This window comes from Oncorhynchus clarkii, chromosome 33 (genome assembly GCF_045791955.1).
Source record: "Oncorhynchus clarkii lewisi isolate Uvic-CL-2024 chromosome 33, UVic_Ocla_1.0, whole genome shotgun sequence".
NCBI lineage: Eukaryota > Metazoa > Chordata > Actinopteri > Salmoniformes > Salmonidae > Oncorhynchus > Oncorhynchus clarkii.
Window position 1 is genome coordinate 34,713,726 of NC_092179.1, and position 21,543 is coordinate 34,735,268.

Below are 21,543 nucleotides of genomic sequence, written 5' to 3' on the forward strand. Positions count from 1 at the left end.
TGTGTCTGTTGTCTGCAGCTTATGCCTACCCATAACCCCACCGCCACCATGGGGCACTCTGTTCACAACGTTGACATCAGAAAACCGCTCATCAACACACCGTCTTCGGTTGTGAGGCCCGGTTGTACTTACTTCCAAATTCTCAAAAACGACTTTGGAGGCGGCTTATGGTAGAGAAATTAACATTCAACAGCTCTGGTGGACATTCGTGCAGTCAGCATGCCAAACTTGAGACATCTGTGTCATGGCATTGTGCAACAAAACTGCACATTTTAGAGCGGCCTTTTTATTGCCCACAGCACAAGGTGCACCTGTGTAATGATCGTGCTGTTTAATCAGCTTCTTGATATGTCTCACCTGTCAGGTGGATGGATTATCTTGGCAAAGGAGAAATGCTCATCATCAGTGATGTAAACAAAGTTGTGTTTTTGAGAAATGTTTGTGCGTATGAAACATTCCCGGGATCTTTTATTTCATCTCATAAAACATAGAGACACTTTACATGTTGTGTTTATATTGTAGCTCAGTGTACATGACTATTGAATCGTCCCTGAACAGTCTGGATTTCAGAGACAGACTGAGGGCTCAAATATGACCACAGCTAAAAACCAGTCGATTGACATTTTCTCATTTTATTTACAGCTTTTCGTCTGCGAGGAAACAAGTACAAAATGTCTTCATAGTGAATGGTGGAAGATCGAAACGGCCTACCTCAATCCCCCAGGCACCCTTACAGATCTACTATCTTAAATTTGACCGGTTTCTCACGGGAAAACTTTTAGAAGTTTACATTTCCTGCTGTGCAGCAACATTCTCTGCAACAACAGAGAGCTCAAATGAAGATAGCAGATCGGTATGATCTGACCTCATCACTTACTAAACACACACAGGAGAACATGAACTATTAAAAGCTGATTCTGGGTCAAGGATAGGGTTTATAAAAAACACCTGGATGAGGTTTAGGGGATAATAAGCAGGCTGGGTGAGGGTTAGTGTTTATAGACCGAACAACGCCATTTATCTGTGACTATAGCACCTTATTTAAGGTAGGCTAATCAGTCAGTCTTCAACATCTCTGTTTTATTTAAGCTTCTCTGTGTGGTGGTCATACTCCTACACCACCACTAGAGGTCACTGGTCAGGGAGGTCATATGAACCCTCTTCTGATGTCAGCCGGCCGGTTCCCAGCAGGTCTCAGCCCCCTTCGTCCAATCAGCCCTCCTGCTGTGGGATCGTGACCCGGGAGCGGACCAATAGGGTCGTAGCGGGGGCGGGGCAGAATACCACCGGGGATGCCAGGTCTCTGGTCGTACTCCCCACCGATGATGCCAGGCGGGTAGAAGGGGAAGGGGTTGTTGGGGAGGGGGTGGAGGGGGTAGAGCGGTGGGGGGACAGGGTGGTAACGGGGCATGTGGTGCCGGTAACTGGCTGCTTCTCTCCTCCACTTGTACTTCTTCTTGTAGAGCTGAAATTAAAACGATACCAGAGAGTTAGACAGTGGCTGTGTCCTAAATGATACCAGAGAGTTAGACAGTGTCCTAAATGATACCAGAGAGTTAGACAGTGGCTGAGTCCTAAATGATACCAGAGAGTTAGTCTGCACAGTCTGCAGTCTGCACAGTCAATATATAAAATACTGGGACCTGACTCACCTCTCTCCACTGAGTGTCTCTGGCTCTGCTGTGGTCTTGGCCGTCTGCAACAGTCAAATAACAATATCCATCACACAATATGCACTCAATATCTAACATATCTGTAATACATACCTAGTTCTGCTCTGACATGTAGAATCTAACATATCTGTAATACAGACCTAGCCCTGCTCTGACATGTAGAATCTAACATATCTGTAATACAGACCTAGCTCTGCTCTGACATGTAGAATCTAACATGTCTATAATACAGACCTAGTTCTGCTCTGACATGTAGAATCTAACATATCTATAATACAGACCTAGTTCTGCTCTGACATGTAGAATCTAACATATCTATAATACAGACCTAGCTCTGCTCTGACATGTAGAATCTAACATATCTATAATACAGACCTAGTTCTGCTCTGACATGTAGAATCTAACATATCTATAATACAGACACGTCTCAGGAGAACAGACCTAGCTCTGCTCTGACATGTAGAATCTAACATATCTGTAATACAGACCTAGCTCTGCTCTGACATGTAGAATCTAACATATCTATAATACAGACCTAGTTCTGCTCTGACATGTAGAATCTAACATATCTATAATACAGACCTAGTTCTGCTCTGACATGTAGAATCTAACATATCTATAATACAGACCTAGCTCTGCTCTGACATGTAGAATCTAACATATCTATAATACAGACCTAGTTCTGCTCTGACATGTAGAATCTAACATATCTGTAATACAGGCCTAGCTCTGCTCTGACATGTAGAATCTAACATATCTGTAATACAGACCTAGTTCTGCTCTGACATGTAGAATCTAACATGTCTATAATACAGACCTAGTTCTGCTCTGACATGTAGAATCTAACATATCTATAATACAGACCTAGCTCTGCTCTGACATGTAGAATCTAACATATCTGTAATACAGACCTAGCTCTGCTCTGACATGTAGAATCTAACATATCTATAATACAGACCTAGCTCTGCTCTGACATGTAGAATCTAACATATCTGTAATACAGACCTAGTTCTGCTGACATGTAGAATCTAACATGTCTATAATACAGACCTAGCTCTGCTCTGACATGTAGAATCTAACATATCTGTAATACAGACCTAGTTCTGCTCTGACATGTAGAATCTAACATATCTATAATACAGACCTAGTTCTGCTCTGACATGTAGAATCTAACATATCTGTAATACAGACCTAGTTCTGCTCTGACATGTAGAATCTAACATGTCTATAATACAGACCTAGTTCTGCTCTGACATGTAGAATCTAACATATCTGTAATACAGACCTAGCCCTGCTCTGACATGTAGAATCTAACATATCTGTAATACAGACCTAGCTCTGCTCTGACATGTAGAATCTAACATATCTATAATACAGACCTAGTTCTGCTCTGACATGTAGAATCTAACATATCTATAATACAGACCTAGTTCTGCTCTGACATGTAGAATCTAACATATCTATAATACAGACCTAGCTCTGCTCTGACATGTAGAATCTAACATATCTATAATACAGACCTAGTTCTGCTCTGACATGTAGAATCTAACATATCTATAATACAGACACGTCTCAGGAGAACAGACCTAGCTCTGCTCTGACATGTAGAATCTAACATATCTGTAATACAGACCTAGCTCTGCTCTGACATGTAGAATCTAACATATCTATAATACAGACCTAGTTCTGCTCTGACATGTAGAATCTAACATATCTATAATACAGACCTAGTTCTGCTCTGACATGTAGAATCTAACATATCTATAATACAGACCTAGCTCTGCTCTGACATGTAGAATCTAACATATCTATAATACAGACCTAGCTCTGCTCTGACATGTAGAATCTAACATATCTGTAATACAGACCTAGTTCTGCTCTGACATGTAGAATCTAACATATCTATAATACAGACCTAGTTCTGCTCTGACATGTAGAATCTAACATATCTGTAATACAGACCTAGTTCTGCTCTGACATGTAGAATCTAACATATCTGTAATACAGACCTAGTTCTGCTCTGACATGTAGAATCTAACATGTCTATAATACAGACCTAGTTCTGCTCTGACATGTAGAATCTAACATATCTATAATACAGACACGTCTCAGGAGAAAACACCTAGCTCTGCTCTGACATGTAGAATCTAACATATCTATAATACAGACCTAGTTCTGCTCTGACATGTAGAATCTAACATATCTATAATACAGACCTAGTTCTGCTCTGACATGTAGAATCTAACATATCTATAATACAGACCTAGCTCTGCTCTGACATGTAGAATCTAACATATCTGTAATACAGACCTAGTTCTGCTCTGACATGTAGAATCTAACATATCTATAATACAGACCTAGTTCTGCTCTGACATGTAGAATCTAACATATCTATAATACAGACCTAGTTCTGCTGTGACATGTAGAATCTAACATGTCTATAATACAGACCTAGTTCTGCTCTGACATGTAGAATCTAACATGTCTATAATACAGACCTAGTTCTGCTCTGACATGTAGAATCTAACATGTCTATAATACAGACCTAGTTCTGCTCTGACATGTAGAATCTAACATATCTATAATACAGACACGTCTCAGGAGAACAGACCTAGTTCTGCTCTGACATGTAGAATCTAACATATCTGTAATACAGACCTAGTTCTGCTCTGACATGTAGAATCTAACATATCTATAATACAGACCTAGTTCTGCTCTGACATGTAGAATCTAACATATCTATAATACAGACCTAGCTCTGCTCTGACATGTAGAATCTAACATATCTATAATACAGACCTAGCTCTGCTCTGACATGTAGAATCTAACATATCTATAATACAGACACGTCTCAGGAGAACAGACCTAGCTCTGCTCTGACATGTAGAATCTAACATATCTATAATACAGACCTAGTTCTGCTCTGACATGTAGAATCTAACATATCTATAATACAGACCTAGTTCTGCTCTGACATGTAGAATCTAACATATCTATAATACAGACCTAGTTCTGCTCTGACATGTAGAATCTAACATGTCTATAATACAGACCTAGTTCTGCTCTGACATGTAGAATCTAACATATCTATAATACAGACCTAGTTCTGCTCTGACATGTAGAATCTAACATGTCTATAATACAGACCTAGTTCTGCTCTGACATGTAGAATCTAACATATCTGTAATACAGACCTAGTTCTGCTCTGACATGTAGAATCTAACATATCTGTAATACAGACACGTCTCAGGAGAACAGACCTAGCTCTGCTCTGACATGTAGAATCTAACATATCTGTAATACAGACCTAGTTCTGCTCTGACATGTAGAATCTAACATATCTGTAATACAGGCCTAGCTCTGCTCTGACATGTAGAATCTAACATATCTGTAATACAGACCTAGTTCTGCTCTGACATGTAGAATCTAACATGTCTATAATACAGACCTAGTTCTGCTCTGACATGTAGAATCTAACATGTCTTTAATACAGACACGTCTCAGGAGAACAGACCTAGCTCTGCTCTGACATGTAGAATCTAACATATCTGTAATACAGACCTAGTTCTGCTCTGACATGTAGAATCTAACATATCTGTAATACAGGCCTAGCTCTGCTCTGACATGTAGAATCTAACATATCTGTAATACAGACCTAGTTCTGCTCTGACATGTAGAATCTAACATATCTGTAATACAGACACGTCTCAGGAGAACAGACCTAGCTCTGCTCTGACATGTAGAATCTAACATATCTATAATACAGACCTAGCTCTGCTCTGACATGTAGAATCTAACATGTCTATAATACAGACCTAGCTCTGCTCTGACATGTAGAATCTAACATATCTATAATACAGACCTAGCTCTGCTCTGACATGTAGAATCTAACATGTCTATAATACAGACCTAGTTCTGCTCTGACATGTAGAATCTAACATGTCTATAATACAGACCTAGTTCTGCTCTGACATGTAGAATCTAACATATCTATAATACAGACCTACTTCTGCTCTGACATGTAGAATCTAACATATCTATAATACAGACCTAGCTCTGCTCTGACATGTAGAATCTAACATGTCTATAATACAGACCTAGTTCTGCTCAGACATGTAGAATCTAACATGTCTATAATACAGACCTAGTTCTGCTCTGACATGTAGAATCTAACATATCTATAATACAGACATGTCTCAGGAGAACAGACCTAGCTCTGCTCTGACATGTAGAATCTAACATATCTGTAATACAGACCTAGTTCTGCTCTGACATGTAGAATCTAACATATCTGTAATACAGACCTAGTTCTGCTCTGACATGTAGATTCTAACATATCTATAATACAGACCTAGCTCTGCTCTGACATGTAGAATCTAACATGTCTATAATACAGACCTAGCTCTGCTCTGACATGTAGAATCTAACATATCTGTAATACAGACCTAGTTCTGCTCTGACATGTAGAATCTAACAGATCTATAATACAGACCTAGTTCTGCTCTGACATGTAGAATCTAACATGTCTATAATACAGACCTAGCTCTGCTCTGACATGTAGAATCTAACATGTCTATAATACAGACCTAGTTCTGCTCTGACATGTAGAATCTAACATATCTGTAATACAGGCCTAGCTCTGCTCTGACATGTAGAATCTAACATATCTGTAATACAGACCTAGTTCTGCTCTGACATGTAGAATCTAACATGTCTATAATACAGACCTAGTTCTGCTCTGACATGTAGAATCTAACATGTCTTTAATACAGACACGTCTCAGGAGAACAGACCTAGCTCTGCTCTGACATGTAGAATCTAACATATCTGTAATACAGACCTAGTTCTGCTCTGACATGTAGAATCTAACATATCTGTAATACAGGCCTAGCTCTGCTCTGACATGTAGAATCTAACATATCTGTAATACAGACACGTCTCAGGAGAACAGACCTAGCTCTGCTCTGACATGTAGAATCTAACATATCTATAATACAGACCTAGCTCTGCTCTGACATGTAGAATCTAACATGTCTATAATACAGACCTAGCTCTGCTCTGACATGTAGAATCTAACATATCTATAATACAGACCTAGCTCTGCTCTGACATGTAGAATCTAACATGTCTATAATACAGACCTAGTTCTGCTCTGACATGTAGAATCTAACATGTCTATAATACAGACCTAGTTCTGCTCTGACATGTAGAATCTAACATATCTATAATACAGACCTAGTTCTGCTCTGACATGTAGAATCTAACATATCTATAATACAGACCTAGCTCTGCTCTGACATGTAGAATCTAACATGTCTATAATACAGACCTAGTTCTGCTCAGACATGTAGAATCTAACATGTCTATAATACAGACCTAGTTCTGCTCTGACATGTAGAATCTAACATATCTATAATACAGACATGTCTCAGGAGAACAGACCTAGCTCTGCTCTGACATGTAGAATCTAACATATCTGTAATACAGACCTAGTTCTGCTCTGACATGTAGAATCTAACATATCTGTAATACAGACCTAGTTCTGCTCTGACATGTAGATTCTAACATATCTATAATACAGACCTAGCTCTGCTCTGACATGTAGAATCTAACATGTCTATAATACAGACCTAGCTCTGCTCTGACATGTAGAATCTAACATATCTGTAATACAGACCTAGTTCTGCTCTGACATGTAGAATCTAACAGATCTATAATACAGACCTAGTTCTGCTCTGACATGTAGAATCTAACATGTCTATAATACAGACCTAGCTCTGCTCTGACATGTAGAATCTAACATGTCTATAATACAGACCTAGTTCTGCTCTGACATGTAGAATCTAACATATCTATAATACAGACCTAGCTCTGCTCTGACATGTAGAATCTAACATGTCTATAATACAGACCTAGTTCTGCTCTGACATGTAGAATCTAACATATCTATAATACAGACACGTCTCAGGAGAACAGACCTAGTTCTGCTCTGACATGTAGAATCTAACATATCTATAATACAGACACGTCTCAGGAGAACAGACCTAGCTCTGCTCTGACATGTAGAATCTAACATATCTGTAATACAGACCTAGCTCTGCTCTGACATGTAGAATCTAACATATCTATAATACAGACCTAGCTCTGCTCTGACATGTAGAATCTAACATATCTATAATACAGACCTAGCTCTGCTCTGACATGTAGAATCTAACATATCTGTAATACAGACCTAGTTCTGCTCTGACATGTAGATTCTAACATATCTATAATACAGACCTAGCTCTGCCCTGACATGTAGAATCTAACATGTCTATAATACAGACCTAGTTCTGCTCTGACATGTAGAATCTAACATATCTATAATACAGACCTAGTTCTGCTCTGACATGTAGAATCTAACATATCTATAATACAGACATGTCTCAGGAGAACAGACCTAGCTCTGCTCTGACATGTAGAATCTAACATATCTGTAATACAGACCTAGTTCTGCTCTGACATGTAGAATCTAACATGTCTATAATACAGACCTAGTTCTGCTCTGACATGTAGAATCTAACATATCTATAATACAGACCTAGCTCTGCTCTGACATGTAGAATCTAACATATCTATAATACAGACCTAGTTCTGCTCTGACATGTAGAATCTAACATATCTATAATACAGACCTAGTTCTGCTCTGACATGTAGAATCTAACATATCTATAATACAGACCTAGCTCTGCTCTGACATGTAGAATCTAACATATCTGTAATACAGACACCGACACGTCATTTAACAGACACTCTGGAGAGAGAGACCCTCCAGACAGACCAGAGACCTCCAGACAGGCCAGAGACCTCCAGACAGGCCAGAGACCTCCAGACAGGCCAGAGACCCTCCAGACAGGCCAGAGACCTCCAGACAGGCCAGAGACCTCCAGACAAACCAGAGACCTCCAGACAAACCAGAGACCTCCAGACAGGCCAGAGACCTCCAGACAGGCCAGAGACCTCCAGACAGGCCAGAGACCTCCAGACAAACCAGAGACCTCCAGACAAACCAGAGACCTCCAGACAGGCCAGAGACCTCCAGACAGGCCAGAGACCTCCAGACAGGCCAGAGACCTCCAGACAGGCCAGAGACCTCCAGACAAACCAGAGACCTCCAGACAGGCCAGAGACCTCCAGACAGGCCAGAGACCTCCAGACAGGCCAGAGACCTCCAGACAAACCAGAGACCTCCAGACAAACCAGAGACCTCCAGACAAACCAGAGACCTCCAGACAGGCCAGAGACCTCCAGACAGGCCAGAGACCTCCAGACAAACCAGAGACCTCCAGACAGGCCAGAGACCTCCAGACAGGCCAGAGACCTCCAGACAAACCAGAGACCTCCAGACAAACCAGAGACCTCCAGACAAACCAGAGACCTCCAGACAAACCAGAGACCTCCAGACAGACCAGAGACACTCCAGACAGGCCAGAGACCTCCAGACAGACCAGAGACCCTCCAGACAGACCAGAAACCTCCTGTCTTTTATGTGCGTTTATAAATATATCCGTGTGTGTGTGTGTGTGTGTGTGTGTGTGTATGTGTGTGTGTGTGTGTGTGTGTGCGTTCGTCCTACCTCTGAAGTCTCTGCGGTAGAGGTGTCTCCAGAGGGCCGGGTCTGTGGTGGTCTGGTGGAGGTGTCTGTTGACCGAGGAGAGGGCCAGGAGAGAGGAGACATCCAGCAGTCTCAGCACCCTCAGTAACAGCTCTGGAGGAAGGACTGGCAGGCCAAACACTGCTGGCAGGGCCATGGCTGTTATACCACCACCAGACAACAGGGGGATACAGAGAGTTATACAACACTGCTGGCAGGGCCATGGCTGTTATACCACCACCAGACAACAGGGGGAGACAGAGAGTTACAACACTGCTGGCAGGGCCATGGCTGTTATACCATCACCAGACAACAGGGGGAGACAGAGAGTTACAACACTGTTGGCAGGGCCATGGCTGTTATACCACCACCAGACAACAGGGGGATACAGAGAGTTACAACACTGCTGGCAGGGCCATGGCTGTTATACCACCACTAGACAACAGGGGGAGACAGAGAGTTACAACACTGCTGGCAGGGCCATGGCTGTTATACCACCACCAGACAACAGGGGGAGACAGGGAGTAATGGATTTGACACATTGGTCATTAACATTTGCTATTCAATGATTTTAAATGATTGCAGTGAGATCTGAGACCAATGTCATATTTCCAGATATTTCCTTCTTAATAACAGTACTACATATCTACTTCACAGTACTATTTATTACTTAATAACAGTACTACATATCTACCTCCCAGTACTACTACATACTGTATCTACCTCCCAGTACTATTTATTTAATAACAGTACTACATGTCTACCTTCCAGTACTATTTATTTAATAACAGTATTATATATCTACATCCCAGTACTATATATTTAACAGTACGATATATCTACATCCCAGTACTATATATTTAACAGTACTATATATTTAACAGTACGATATATCTACATCCCAGTACTATATATCTACATCCCAGTACTATATATTTAATAACAGTACTATATATCTACATCCCAGTACTATATATTTAATAACATTACTATATATCTACATCCCAGTACTATTTATTTAATAACAGTACTATATACCTACCTCCCAGTACTATATATTTAATAACAGTACTATATATCTACATCCCAGTACTATTTATTTAATAACAGTACTATATACCTACCTCCCAGTACTATATATTTAATAACAGTACTATATATCTACATCACAGTACTATTTATTTAATAACAGTACTATATATCTACATCCCAGTACTATATCTACATCCCAGTACTATATATCTACATCCCAGTACTATTTATTTAATAACAGTACTATTTATCTACATCCCAGTACTATTTATTTAATAACAGTACTATATATCTACATCCCAGTACTATATATTTAAAAACAGTACTATATATCTACTACATCCCAGTACTATATATCTACATCCCAGTACTATTTATTTAATAACAGTACTATATATCTACATCCTAGTACTATTTATTTAATAACAGTACTATATATTTACATCCCAGTACTATATATTTAATAACAGTACTATATATCTACATCCCAGTACTATTTATTTAATAACAGTACTATATACCTACCTCCCAGTACTATATATTTAATAACAGTACTATATATCTACATCCCAGTACTATTTATTTAATAACAGTACTATATATCTACATCCCAGTACTATTTATTTAATAACAGTACTATATACCTACCTCCCAGTACTATATATTTAATAACAGTACTATATATCTACATCCCAGTACTATTTATTTAATAACAGTACTATATACCTACCTCCCAGTACTATATATTTAATAACAGTACTATATATCTACATCACAGTACTATTTATTTAATAACAGTACTATATATCTACATCCCAGTACTATATCTACATCCCAGTACTATATATCTACATCCCAGTACTATTTATTTAATAACAGTACTATTTATCTACATCCCAGTACTATTTATTTAATAACAGTACTATATATCTACATCCCAGTACTATATATTTAAAAACAGTACTATATATCTACTACATCCCAGTACTATATATCTACATCCCAGTACTATTTATTTAATAACAGTACTATATATCTACATCCTAGTACTATTTATTTAATAACAGTACTATATATTTACATCCCAGTACTATATATTTAATAACAGTACTATATATCTACATCCCAGTACTATTTATTTAATAACAGTACTATATACCTACCTCCCAGTACTATATATTTAATAACAGTACTATATATCTACATCCCAGTACTATTTATTTAATAACAGTACTATATATCTACATCCCAGTACTATTTCTACATCCCAGTACTATATATCTACATCCCAGTACTATTTATTTAATAACAGTACTATATATCTACATCCCAGTACTATTTATTTAATAACAGTACTATATATCTACATCCCAGTACTATATATTTAAAAACAGTACTATATATCTACTACATCCCAGTACTATATATCTACATCCCAGTACTATTTATTTAATAACAGTACTATATATCTACATCCTAGTACTATTTATTTAATAACAGTACTATATATTTACATCCCAGTACCTTCTCTGGCTGAAGATATCAGAGGATACACCAGCTGGTCTTTGAAGACCCGGGACAACTTCCTCAGCTCTGTGTAGACGGCCGCTGCACTGTCACCTGTGGATCAACACACAGAACAGACACTGTCACCTGGAACAGTACAGACAGAACAGACACTATCACCTGGAACAGGACAGACAGAACAGACACTATCACCTGGAACAGGACAGACAGAACAGACACTATCACCTGGAACAGGACAGACAGAACTTACACTGTCACCTGGAACAGGACAGACAGAACAGACACTATAAACTGGAACAGAACAGACACTATCACCTGGAACGGAACAGACACTATCACCTGGAACAGAACAGACACTATCACCTGGAACAGAACAGACACTATCACCTGGAACAGAACAGACACTATCACCTGGAACAGAACAGACACTATCAACCTGGAACAGGACAGACAGAACAGACACTACCAACTGTAGATTAACACACACTAACCTGTCCACTGGTCAGTCACCAGACACACTAACCTGTCCACTGGTCAGTCACACTAACCTGTCCACTGGTCAGTCACATTAACCTGCCCACTGGTCAGTCACATTAACCTGTCCACTGGTCAGTCACACTAACCTGTCCACTGGTCAGTCACACTAACCTGTCTACTGGTCAGTCACCAGACACACACTAACCTGTCCACTGGTCAGTCACCAGACACACACTAACCTGTCCACTGGTCAGTCACCAGACACACACTAACCTGTCCACTGGTCAGTCACCAGACACACACTAACCTGTCCACTGGTCAGTCACCAGACACACACTAACCTGTCCACTGGTCAGTCACCAGACACACACTAACCTGTCCACTGGTCAGTCACCAGACACACACTAACCTGTCCACTGGTCAGTCATCAGACACACACTAACCTGTCCACTGGTCAGTCACCAGACACACTAATCTGTCCACTGGTCAGTCACACTAACCTGTCCACTGGTCAGTCACCAGACACACTAACCTGTCCACTGGTCAGTCACACTAACCTGTCCACTGGTCAGTCACACTAACCTGTCCACTGGTCAGTCACACTAACCTGTCCACTGGTCAGTCACACTAACCTGTCCACTGGTCAGTCACACTAACCTGTCCACTGGTCAGTCACACTAACCTGTCCACTGGTCAGTCACCAGACACACACTAACCTGTCCACTGGTCAGTCACCAGACACACTAACCTGTCCACTGGTCAGTCACCAGACAGACACTAACCTGTCCACTGGTCAGTCACACTAACCTGTCCACTGGTAAGTCACACTAACCTGTCCACTGGTCAGTCACACTAACCTGTCCACTGGTCAGTCACCAGACAGACACTAACCTGTCCACTGGTCAGTCACACTAACCTGTCCACTGGTCAGTCACACTAACCTGTCCACTGGTCAGTCACACTAACCTGTCCACTGGTCAGTCACACTAACCTGTCCACTGGTCAGTCACACGACACACTAACCTGTCCACTGGTCAGTCACACTAACCTGTCCACTGGTCAGTCACACTAACCTGTCCACTGGTCAGTCACACTAACCTGTCCACTGCTCAGTCACACTAACCTGTCCACTGGTCAGTCACACTAACCTGTCCACTGGTCAGTCACACTAACCTGTCCACTGGTCAGTCACACTAACCTGTCCACTGGTCAGTCACCAGACACACTAACCTGTCCACTGCTCAGTCACACTAACCTGTCCACTGGTCAGTCACATAGGTGGAGGGTTTCAGCGACAGTTTCCTCACTGTGTCCACCTGCTGGTTCATCTTCAGGGTGGCTGCAGAGGGGAGCAATATACCGATCAATCAGGGGGGAGAGCAATCAATAATGATAAGCAGAGATGGATCAAACATATAGCTATGTCAAAGACTGAGACTGCCTTCCAGATGTCCACTATAGAGCCCTTCCAGATGGCCCCCTATAGAGCCCTTCCACATGGCCCCCTATAGAGCCCTTCCACATGGCCCCCTATCGAGCCCTTCCAGATGGCCCCCTATAAAGCCCTTCAGATGGCCCCCTATATAGCCCTTCCACATGGCCCCCTATAGAGCCCTTCAGATGGCCCCCTATATAGCCCTTCCAGATGGCCCCCTATGGAGCCCTATGGTCCTTCCAGATGGCCCCCTATAGAGCCCTTCCACATGGCCCCTATAGAGCCCTTCCAGATGGCCCCTATAGAGCCCTTCCAGATGGCCCCTATAGAGCCCTTCCAGATGGCCCCTATAGAGCCCTTCCAGATGGCCCCTATAGAGCCCTTCCAGATGGCTCCCTATAGAGCCCTACGGTCCTTCCAGATGGCTCCCTATAGAGCCCTACGGTCCTTCCAGATGGCCCCCTATAGAGCCCTACGGTCCTTCCAGATGGCCCCCTATAGAGCCCTACGGTCCTTCCAGATGGCCCCCTATAGAGCCCTACGGTCCTTCCAGATGGCCCCTATAGAGCCCTACGGTCCTTCCAGATGGCCCCTATAGAGCCCTACGGTCCTTCCAGATGGCTCCCTATAGAGCCCTACGGTCCTTCCAGATGGCTCCCTATAGAGCCCTACGGTCCTTCCAGATGGCTCCCTATAGAGCCCTACGGTCCTTCCAGATGGCCCCTATAGAGCCCTACGGTCCTTCCAGATGGCCCCCTATAGAGCCCTACGGTCGTTCCAGATGGCCCCTATAGAGCCCTAGGGTCCTTCCAGATGGCCCCCTATAGAGCCCTACGGTCCTTCCAGATGGCCCCCTATAGAGCCCTACGGTCCTTCCAGATGGCCCCTATAGAGCCCTATGGTCCTTCCAGATGACCCCTATAGAGTTATATGGGGCTTCCAGATGGCCCCCTATAGAGCCCTTCCAGATGGCCCCTATAGAGCCCTATGGTCCTTCCCGATGGCCCCTATAGAGCCCTATGGTCCTTCCAGATGGCCCCTATAGAGCCCTGTGGTCCTTCCAGACGGCCCCTATAGAGCCCTATGGTCCTTCCAGATGGCCCCTATAGAGCCCTTCCAGATGGCCCCTATAGAGCCCTTCCACATGGCCCCCTATAGAGCCCTTCCACATGGCCCCCTATAGAGCCCTTCCACATGGCCCCCTATAGAGCCCTTCCAGATGGCCCCTATAGAGCCCTTCCAGATGGCCCCTATAGAGCCCTTCCAGATGGCCCCTATAGAGCCCTATGGTCCTTCCAGATGGCCCCTATAGAGCCCTTCCAGATGGCTCCCTATAGAGCCCTACGGTCCTTCCAGATGGCTCCCTATAGAGCCCTACGGTCCTTCCAGATGGCCCCCTATAGAGCCCTACGGTCCTTCCAGATGGCCCCCTATAGAGCCCTACGGTCCTTCCAGATGGCCCCCTATAGAGCCCTACGGTCCTTCCAGATGGCCCCTATAGAGCCCTACGGTCCTTCCAGATGGCCCCTATAGAGCCCTACGGTCCTTCCAGATGGCTCCCTATAGAGCCCTACGGTCCTTCCAGATGGCTCCCTATAGAGCCCTACGGTCCTTCCAGATGGCTCCCTATAGAGCCCTACGGTCCTTCCAGATGGCCCCTATAGAGCCCTACGGTCCTTCCAGATGGCCCCCTATAGAGCCCTACGGTCGTTCCAGATGGCCCCTATAGAGCCCTAGGGTCCTTCCAGATGGCCCCCTATAGAGCCCTACGGTCCTTCCAGATGGCCCCCTATAGAGCCCTACGGTCCTTCCAGATGGCCCCTATAGAGCCCTATGGTCCTTCCAGATGACCCCTATAGAGTTATATGGGGCTTCCAGATGGCCCCCTATAGAGCCCTTCCAGATGGCCCCTATAGAGCCCTATGGTCCTTCCCGATGGCCCCTATAGAGCCCTATGGTCCTTCCAGATGGCCCCTATAGAGCCCTGTGGTCCTTCCAGACGGCCCCTATAGAGCCCTATGGTCCTTCCAGACGGCCCCTATAGAGCCCTATGGTCCTTCCAGACGGCCCCTATAGAGCCCTTCCAGATGGCCCCTATAGAGCCCTTCCACATGGCCCCCTATAGAGCCCTTCCACATGGCCCCCTATAGAGCCCTTCCAGATGGCCCCTATAGAGCCCTTCCAGATGGCCCCTATAGAGCCCTTCCAGATGGCCTCTATAGAGCCCTTCCAGATGGCCCCTATAGAGCCCTATGGTCCTTCCAGATGGCCCCCTATAGAGCCCTTCCAGATGGCCCCCTATAGAGCCCTTCCAGATGGCCCCTATAGAGGAGCCCTATGGTCCCTGGTCAGAAGTAATAAACCCCATTTGGGACACAGCTTTGAGAAACAGTGAGACTGACCGTTGATAACCAGTACGGGTCCCATGGGGACAGCTAGGACCAAGGCCAGGCTGTCGTCACAGAGAGGATGGGCATACTGCAGTCTGTACAGCCCTCCTGGTGCCCTCCACCCAGCTGGCATCTCACCAGGACGCCCCTCAGAGCCCTACACACACACACACACACACACTTTAGGGAATAGGGTTCTGGTCAACAGTAGTGCACTATGTAGGGACTAGGGTGCCATTTGGGATGCAAATCCCAGAGAGAATCTCAATTGCATACTCCTAGCGTCCTCTCTCCTCGCCTCCTTCTCAAACCCACTGGATGAGAAAGCCAGAGGTCCCTCCCACCTGACCTTCTCCGATGGGTGATGAGAAAGCCAGAGGTCCCTCCCACCTGACCTTCTCCTCCAATGGGTTTTGAGGAAGGAAGCAGAGAGGAATGCGAGGAGTATTTAATTGAGATTGTCTCCCCCAGTCTCCTGTAGAGGCTTACCTGACACAGGAAGCCAGTCTCCACCATCAGGAGGTGGACTGCCACCATCAGGGCATCACAGGTACTGCTGCTCTGAGCCTGGTGGTACAGAACCTCCAGGGAATGGGGTACCTTCCCTCCTTCTGCCTCCCCACACAGCATGGGCTCCCACACCCACTGACCTGCCTCTTCTTCCTGCTCCTCCTCCTCTCTGACCACTTCCTGTTGAGGCTCCGCCCCCTTGCTGGTGCTGGCCTGGATCAACAACACAAATCAGCATGGTGACTATCTGGTACTGAGAAGAAAGTCAACAGCAGTGTCCTATTAGAGTTATACAAAACTCAGAGTACAAGCATACGATTTACACACACATTACATACATAGTTTTTCCCTCTCAATCTACACAATAGCCCATAATGAGAAAGCAAAAACAGGTTAAGACATTAAAAACCTAAAATATGACATTTACATAAGTATTCAGACCCTTAATTCAGTACTTTGTTGAAGCACCTTAGGCAGCGATTACAGCCTCCAGTCTTCTTGGGTCTGATGCTACAAGCTTGGTACACCTGTATTTGGGGAGTTTCTCCCATTCTTCTCTGCAGATCCTCTCAAGCTCTGTCAGGTTGGATGGGGAGCGTTGCTGCACAGCTATTTTCAGGTCTCTCCAGAGATGTTCGATCGGGTTCAAGTCCGGGCTCCGGCTGGGCCACTCAAAGACATTGAGACTTGTCCAGAAGCCACTCCTGCGTTGTCTTGTCTGTGTGCTTAGGGTCGTTGTCCTGTTGGAAGGTGAACCTTCGCCCTCAGTTTGAGATCGCATTCAAGGATCTCTCTGTACTTTGCTCCGTTCATCTTTCCCTCTATCCTGACTAGTCTCCCAGTCCCTGCAGCTGAAAAACATCCCCACAGCATGATGCTGCCACCACTATGCTTCACCATAGGGATGGTGCCAGGTTTCCTCCAGACGTTACGCTTGGCCTTCAGACCAAACAGTTGAATCTTGGTTTCATCAGACCAGAGATTCTTGTTTCTCATGGTCTGAGAGTCTTTAGGTCCCTCTTGGCAAACTCCAAGGGGGTTGACATGTGCCTTCTATAGAGGAGTGGCTTCCATCTGGCCACCCTAGAATAAAGGCCTGATTGGTGGAATGCTGCAGAGATGGTTGTCCTTCTGGAAGGTTCTCCCATCTCCCCAGAGAAACTCTGAAACTCTGGAGCTCTGAGTGACTCTCAGAGTGACCATTGGGTTCTTGGTCACCTCCCAGACCATGGCCCTGCTCGAGTCTTGGTGGTTCCAAACTTCTTCCATTTAAAAATGGAGGCCACCGTGTTCTTGGGTACCTTCAATGCTGCAGAAATGGATTGGTACTCTTCTCCAGACCTGTGCCTCGACACAATCCTGTCTCTGAGCTCTTTGGACAATTCCTTCGACCTCATGGCTTGGTTTTTGCTCTGACATGCACTGTCAACTGAGGGACCTTATATAGACAGGTGTGTGCCTTTCCAAATCATGTCCAATCAATTGAATTTATGACAGGTGGACTCCAATCAAGTTGTAGAAAAATCTCAAGGATGATCAATGGAAACAGGATGCACCTGAGCTCAATTTTGAGTCTCACAGCAAAGGGTCTGAATACTTAGTTATTACACCACCCTAGGTCACCAGGATGTAGTTCTTATGTAAATAAGGTATCTGTTTTTTTTATTTTTTTATTATAAATTTGCAAAACATTCAAAAAAATCTGGGTATTGTGATGTCATTATGGGGTATTGTGATGTCATTATGGGGTATTGTGATGTCATTATGGGGTATTGTGATGTCATTATGGGGTATTGTGATGTCATTATGGGGTATTGTGATGTCATTATGGGGTATTGTGATGTCATTATGGAGTATTGTGACGTCATTATGGGGTATTGTGATGTCATTATGGGGTACTGTGATGTCATTATGGGGTACTGTGATGTCATTATGGAGTATTGTGATGTCATTATGGGGTATTGTGATGTCATTATGGGGTATTGTGATGTCATTATGGGGTATTGTGATGTCATTATGGGGTATTGTGATGTCATTATGGGGTATTGTGATGTCATTATGGGGTATTGTGTGTAGATTGAAGAGGAAAAAATGAATTATTAAAAATCAATTATAGAATAAGGTTGTAACTTAACAAAATGTGGAATAAGTCAAGGGGTCTGAATACTTGTATTGTAATATACTACTACTACTACTACTATATTCTACTACTACTATACTGTAATATAATATACTACTGGTGTTAGGAGATGAGGGCTCACCTCACTGGAGCGTTGGGCTGGTGGGTGTACAGCTTGGTACAGCCCAGGACTACTACTACTGCTGCTGCTGCTGGATGACTGGCGGGCTGAGGGAGCAGGGGCAGCGGAGGGGGCAGAGGAGCCTGAGGGCACAGCCTGGCGGGCTGAGGGAGCAGGGGCAGCGGAGGGGGCAGAGGAGCCTGAGGGCACAGCCTGGCGGGCTGAGGGAGCAGGGGCAGCGAAGGGCACAGCCACAGATGGAGGCAAGATGACACAGACCAGGTCCCCAGTGACGATGCCACAGGAGGACAAAGTCTGACCAGAGTCAGATAGAAGATCTGAGCCATTCAGGGACAAGGTGAACTCTGTGTCTGGGCTGTGGGGGACAGAGGAGAGTTAGGATCTGAGCCCCAACCACTATGGGTAAACTTTACAGCATTCAACATGTGGTCCTCATACTTTACTAACAATATATAAACACAAATAATACACAGCTACTGCTACAGCTACTGCTACTTCTTCCACGCTAACGGAACTACACCGAGACATCAATTTTTCACTTTGAAATGTTTGCTAAACACAAACCATTGATTTCTAAGTTTAATAAACCAGACAACTATGAACAATGACCTCTTTGAATAATTTACACAATACATTTATAAAAAGACCACATTTACTGGAAAAACACCAGATGCAAAGTTTGGTTCCAGAATTACAGTAAAATCTCCCTTAGTTTTATTCTGTTAGCAAACTTAGTTTCTGCCCAGTTTTTCCTCTAAAGTTATTTTTGGAAAATTGTAAGTGGGCATTTTTAAAAGTCGTCCTTGTGCATAGAGTTGTATGGTTTGTTAAACCTTGAAATCAATGTTTTTTGTTCGGCAGACATTTTAGAGGGAAAATCTGAGTCTACCATGGAATTGCCCTTTAGCAACAGAAGGAGAAAGTGTCTAACCTGAGGGTCTAACTAACCTGAGGGTCTAACTAACCTGAGGGACTAACCTGAGGGACTAACTAACCTGAGGGACTAACTAACTTGAGGGACTAACTAACCTGAGGGACTAACTAACCTGAGGGTCTAACTAACCTGAGGGACTAACTAACTTGAGGGACTAACTAACCTGAGGGACTAACTAACCTGAGGGTCTAACTAACCTGAGGGACTAACCTGAGGGTCTAACTAACCTGAGGGACTAACTAACCTGAGGGACTAACTAACCTGAGGGACTAGCTAACCTGAGGGACTAGCTAACCTGAGGGTCTAACTAACCTGAGGGTCTAACTAACCTGAGGGACTAACCAACCTGAGGGACTAACCAACCTGAGGGACTAACCTGGGGGTCTAACTCACCTGAGGGACTAACTAACCTGAGGGACTAACTAACCTGAGGCCATGTGAAGGCAGAAGGATCTCTCTGATTTGAACGTTGAGCTCTGTCAGAGTGGGCTCCTCTCCCTCCAGCTTCACCCGGCTGGTCTGCTTGTTTATCCTCACACGTAGTTTCATGCTTAGGAGAGAGAGACCGACGGACAGGGAGGGAGGGAGAGAGAGAGAGAGACAGACAGACAGGGAGGGAGAGAGAGACAGAAGGACAGGGAGGGAGAGAGAGAGAGAGAGAGACCGATGGGACAGGGTTAGGTAACCAACACACAGAACACGATCAGACAGGTTAAGGACACAAATTCAATCATTCAGACCCAAGACACTTAATTGTGGTCTTCTCTCCCTGGTTCATCATGAATCATTACGGTCATCTTCCAAAACACCCTTTCACAAAGCGCCCAACTTTCTGAGCATGATGTCAGTATTCACATTGAAGTAGAAAACACTTGGCAACGCCAAGTCACCTCTTCACAGTAGAAACACAATGCTAGCTGGAATTCTTTCACTTTCATTTCCTGCCAACTGTGTTAAGAAAGACTGAATTATGAAGGTAAAATGGTAACATTCATCAGTGTAACAATCTAACGTTATAGCAGGTACACTGGCCTAGAAATTCATACAGTATACAGATACGTTTCATTATGCACAGCTCACTTCTGGTATGATGGTGTTTATCTAGCGAGAACAATACAAACCTACATGTAGAAGAGCAGCTAGCTGGTTAACCTATCTGGTAGCTAGCTAGCCAGCAGCATTTCACTTACTTTAGTTTAGTTGTTGTCTCTTGTTAACTTATTGCAAGCCTTAATCATGTCACACCATACAGTTCATGTTAACTAAAGAGGTCTTAATTGCAAGTAGAGATAGTTGAAGATTTCCACGTATTACAATCGAGAAGTAGAAGAGGCTTTGACAAAAGCTAGATGGTCAACAAATGTTATCAAATAGTTGACTTCAACTACGGAAAGAGATTAGCGTTCTGACGTCAACTACGGAAAGAGATTAGCGTTCTGACTTCAACTACGGAAAGAGATTAGCGTTCTGACTTCAACTACGGAAAGAGATTAGCGTTCTGACTTCAACTACGGAAAGAGATTAGCGTTCTGACGTCAACTACGGAAAGAGATTAGCGTTCTGACTTCAACTACGGAAAGAGATTAGCGTTCTGACTTCAACTACGGAAAGAGATTAGCGTTCTGACTTCAACTACGGAAAGAGATTAGCGTTCTGACTTCAACTACGGAA

General features: G+C 43.7%; 1 protein-coding gene across 1 annotated transcript; it reads right to left on the reverse strand.

Annotated features, from left to right (window-relative positions):
- Window positions 1-616: 616 nt before the first annotated feature.
- Window positions 617-20,422, reverse strand: LOC139392782 (F-box only protein 7-like). The gene is made up of 10 exons (XM_071141033.1): window positions 20,300-20,422; window positions 19,170-19,293; window positions 18,939-19,130; window positions 16,657-16,890; window positions 16,180-16,324; window positions 13,598-13,681; window positions 11,863-11,958; window positions 9,289-9,465; window positions 1,653-1,696; window positions 617-1,465 (listed from the first exon to the last, which is right to left on the reverse strand). Exons 1-10 carry the CDS (start codon window positions 20,419-20,421, stop codon window positions 1,148-1,150), a joined length of 1,536 nt encoding a protein of 511 aa, XP_070997134.1. The 5' UTR covers window position 20,422; the 3' UTR covers window positions 617-1,147.
- Between the last annotated feature and the right edge of the window lie 1,121 nt (window positions 20,423-21,543).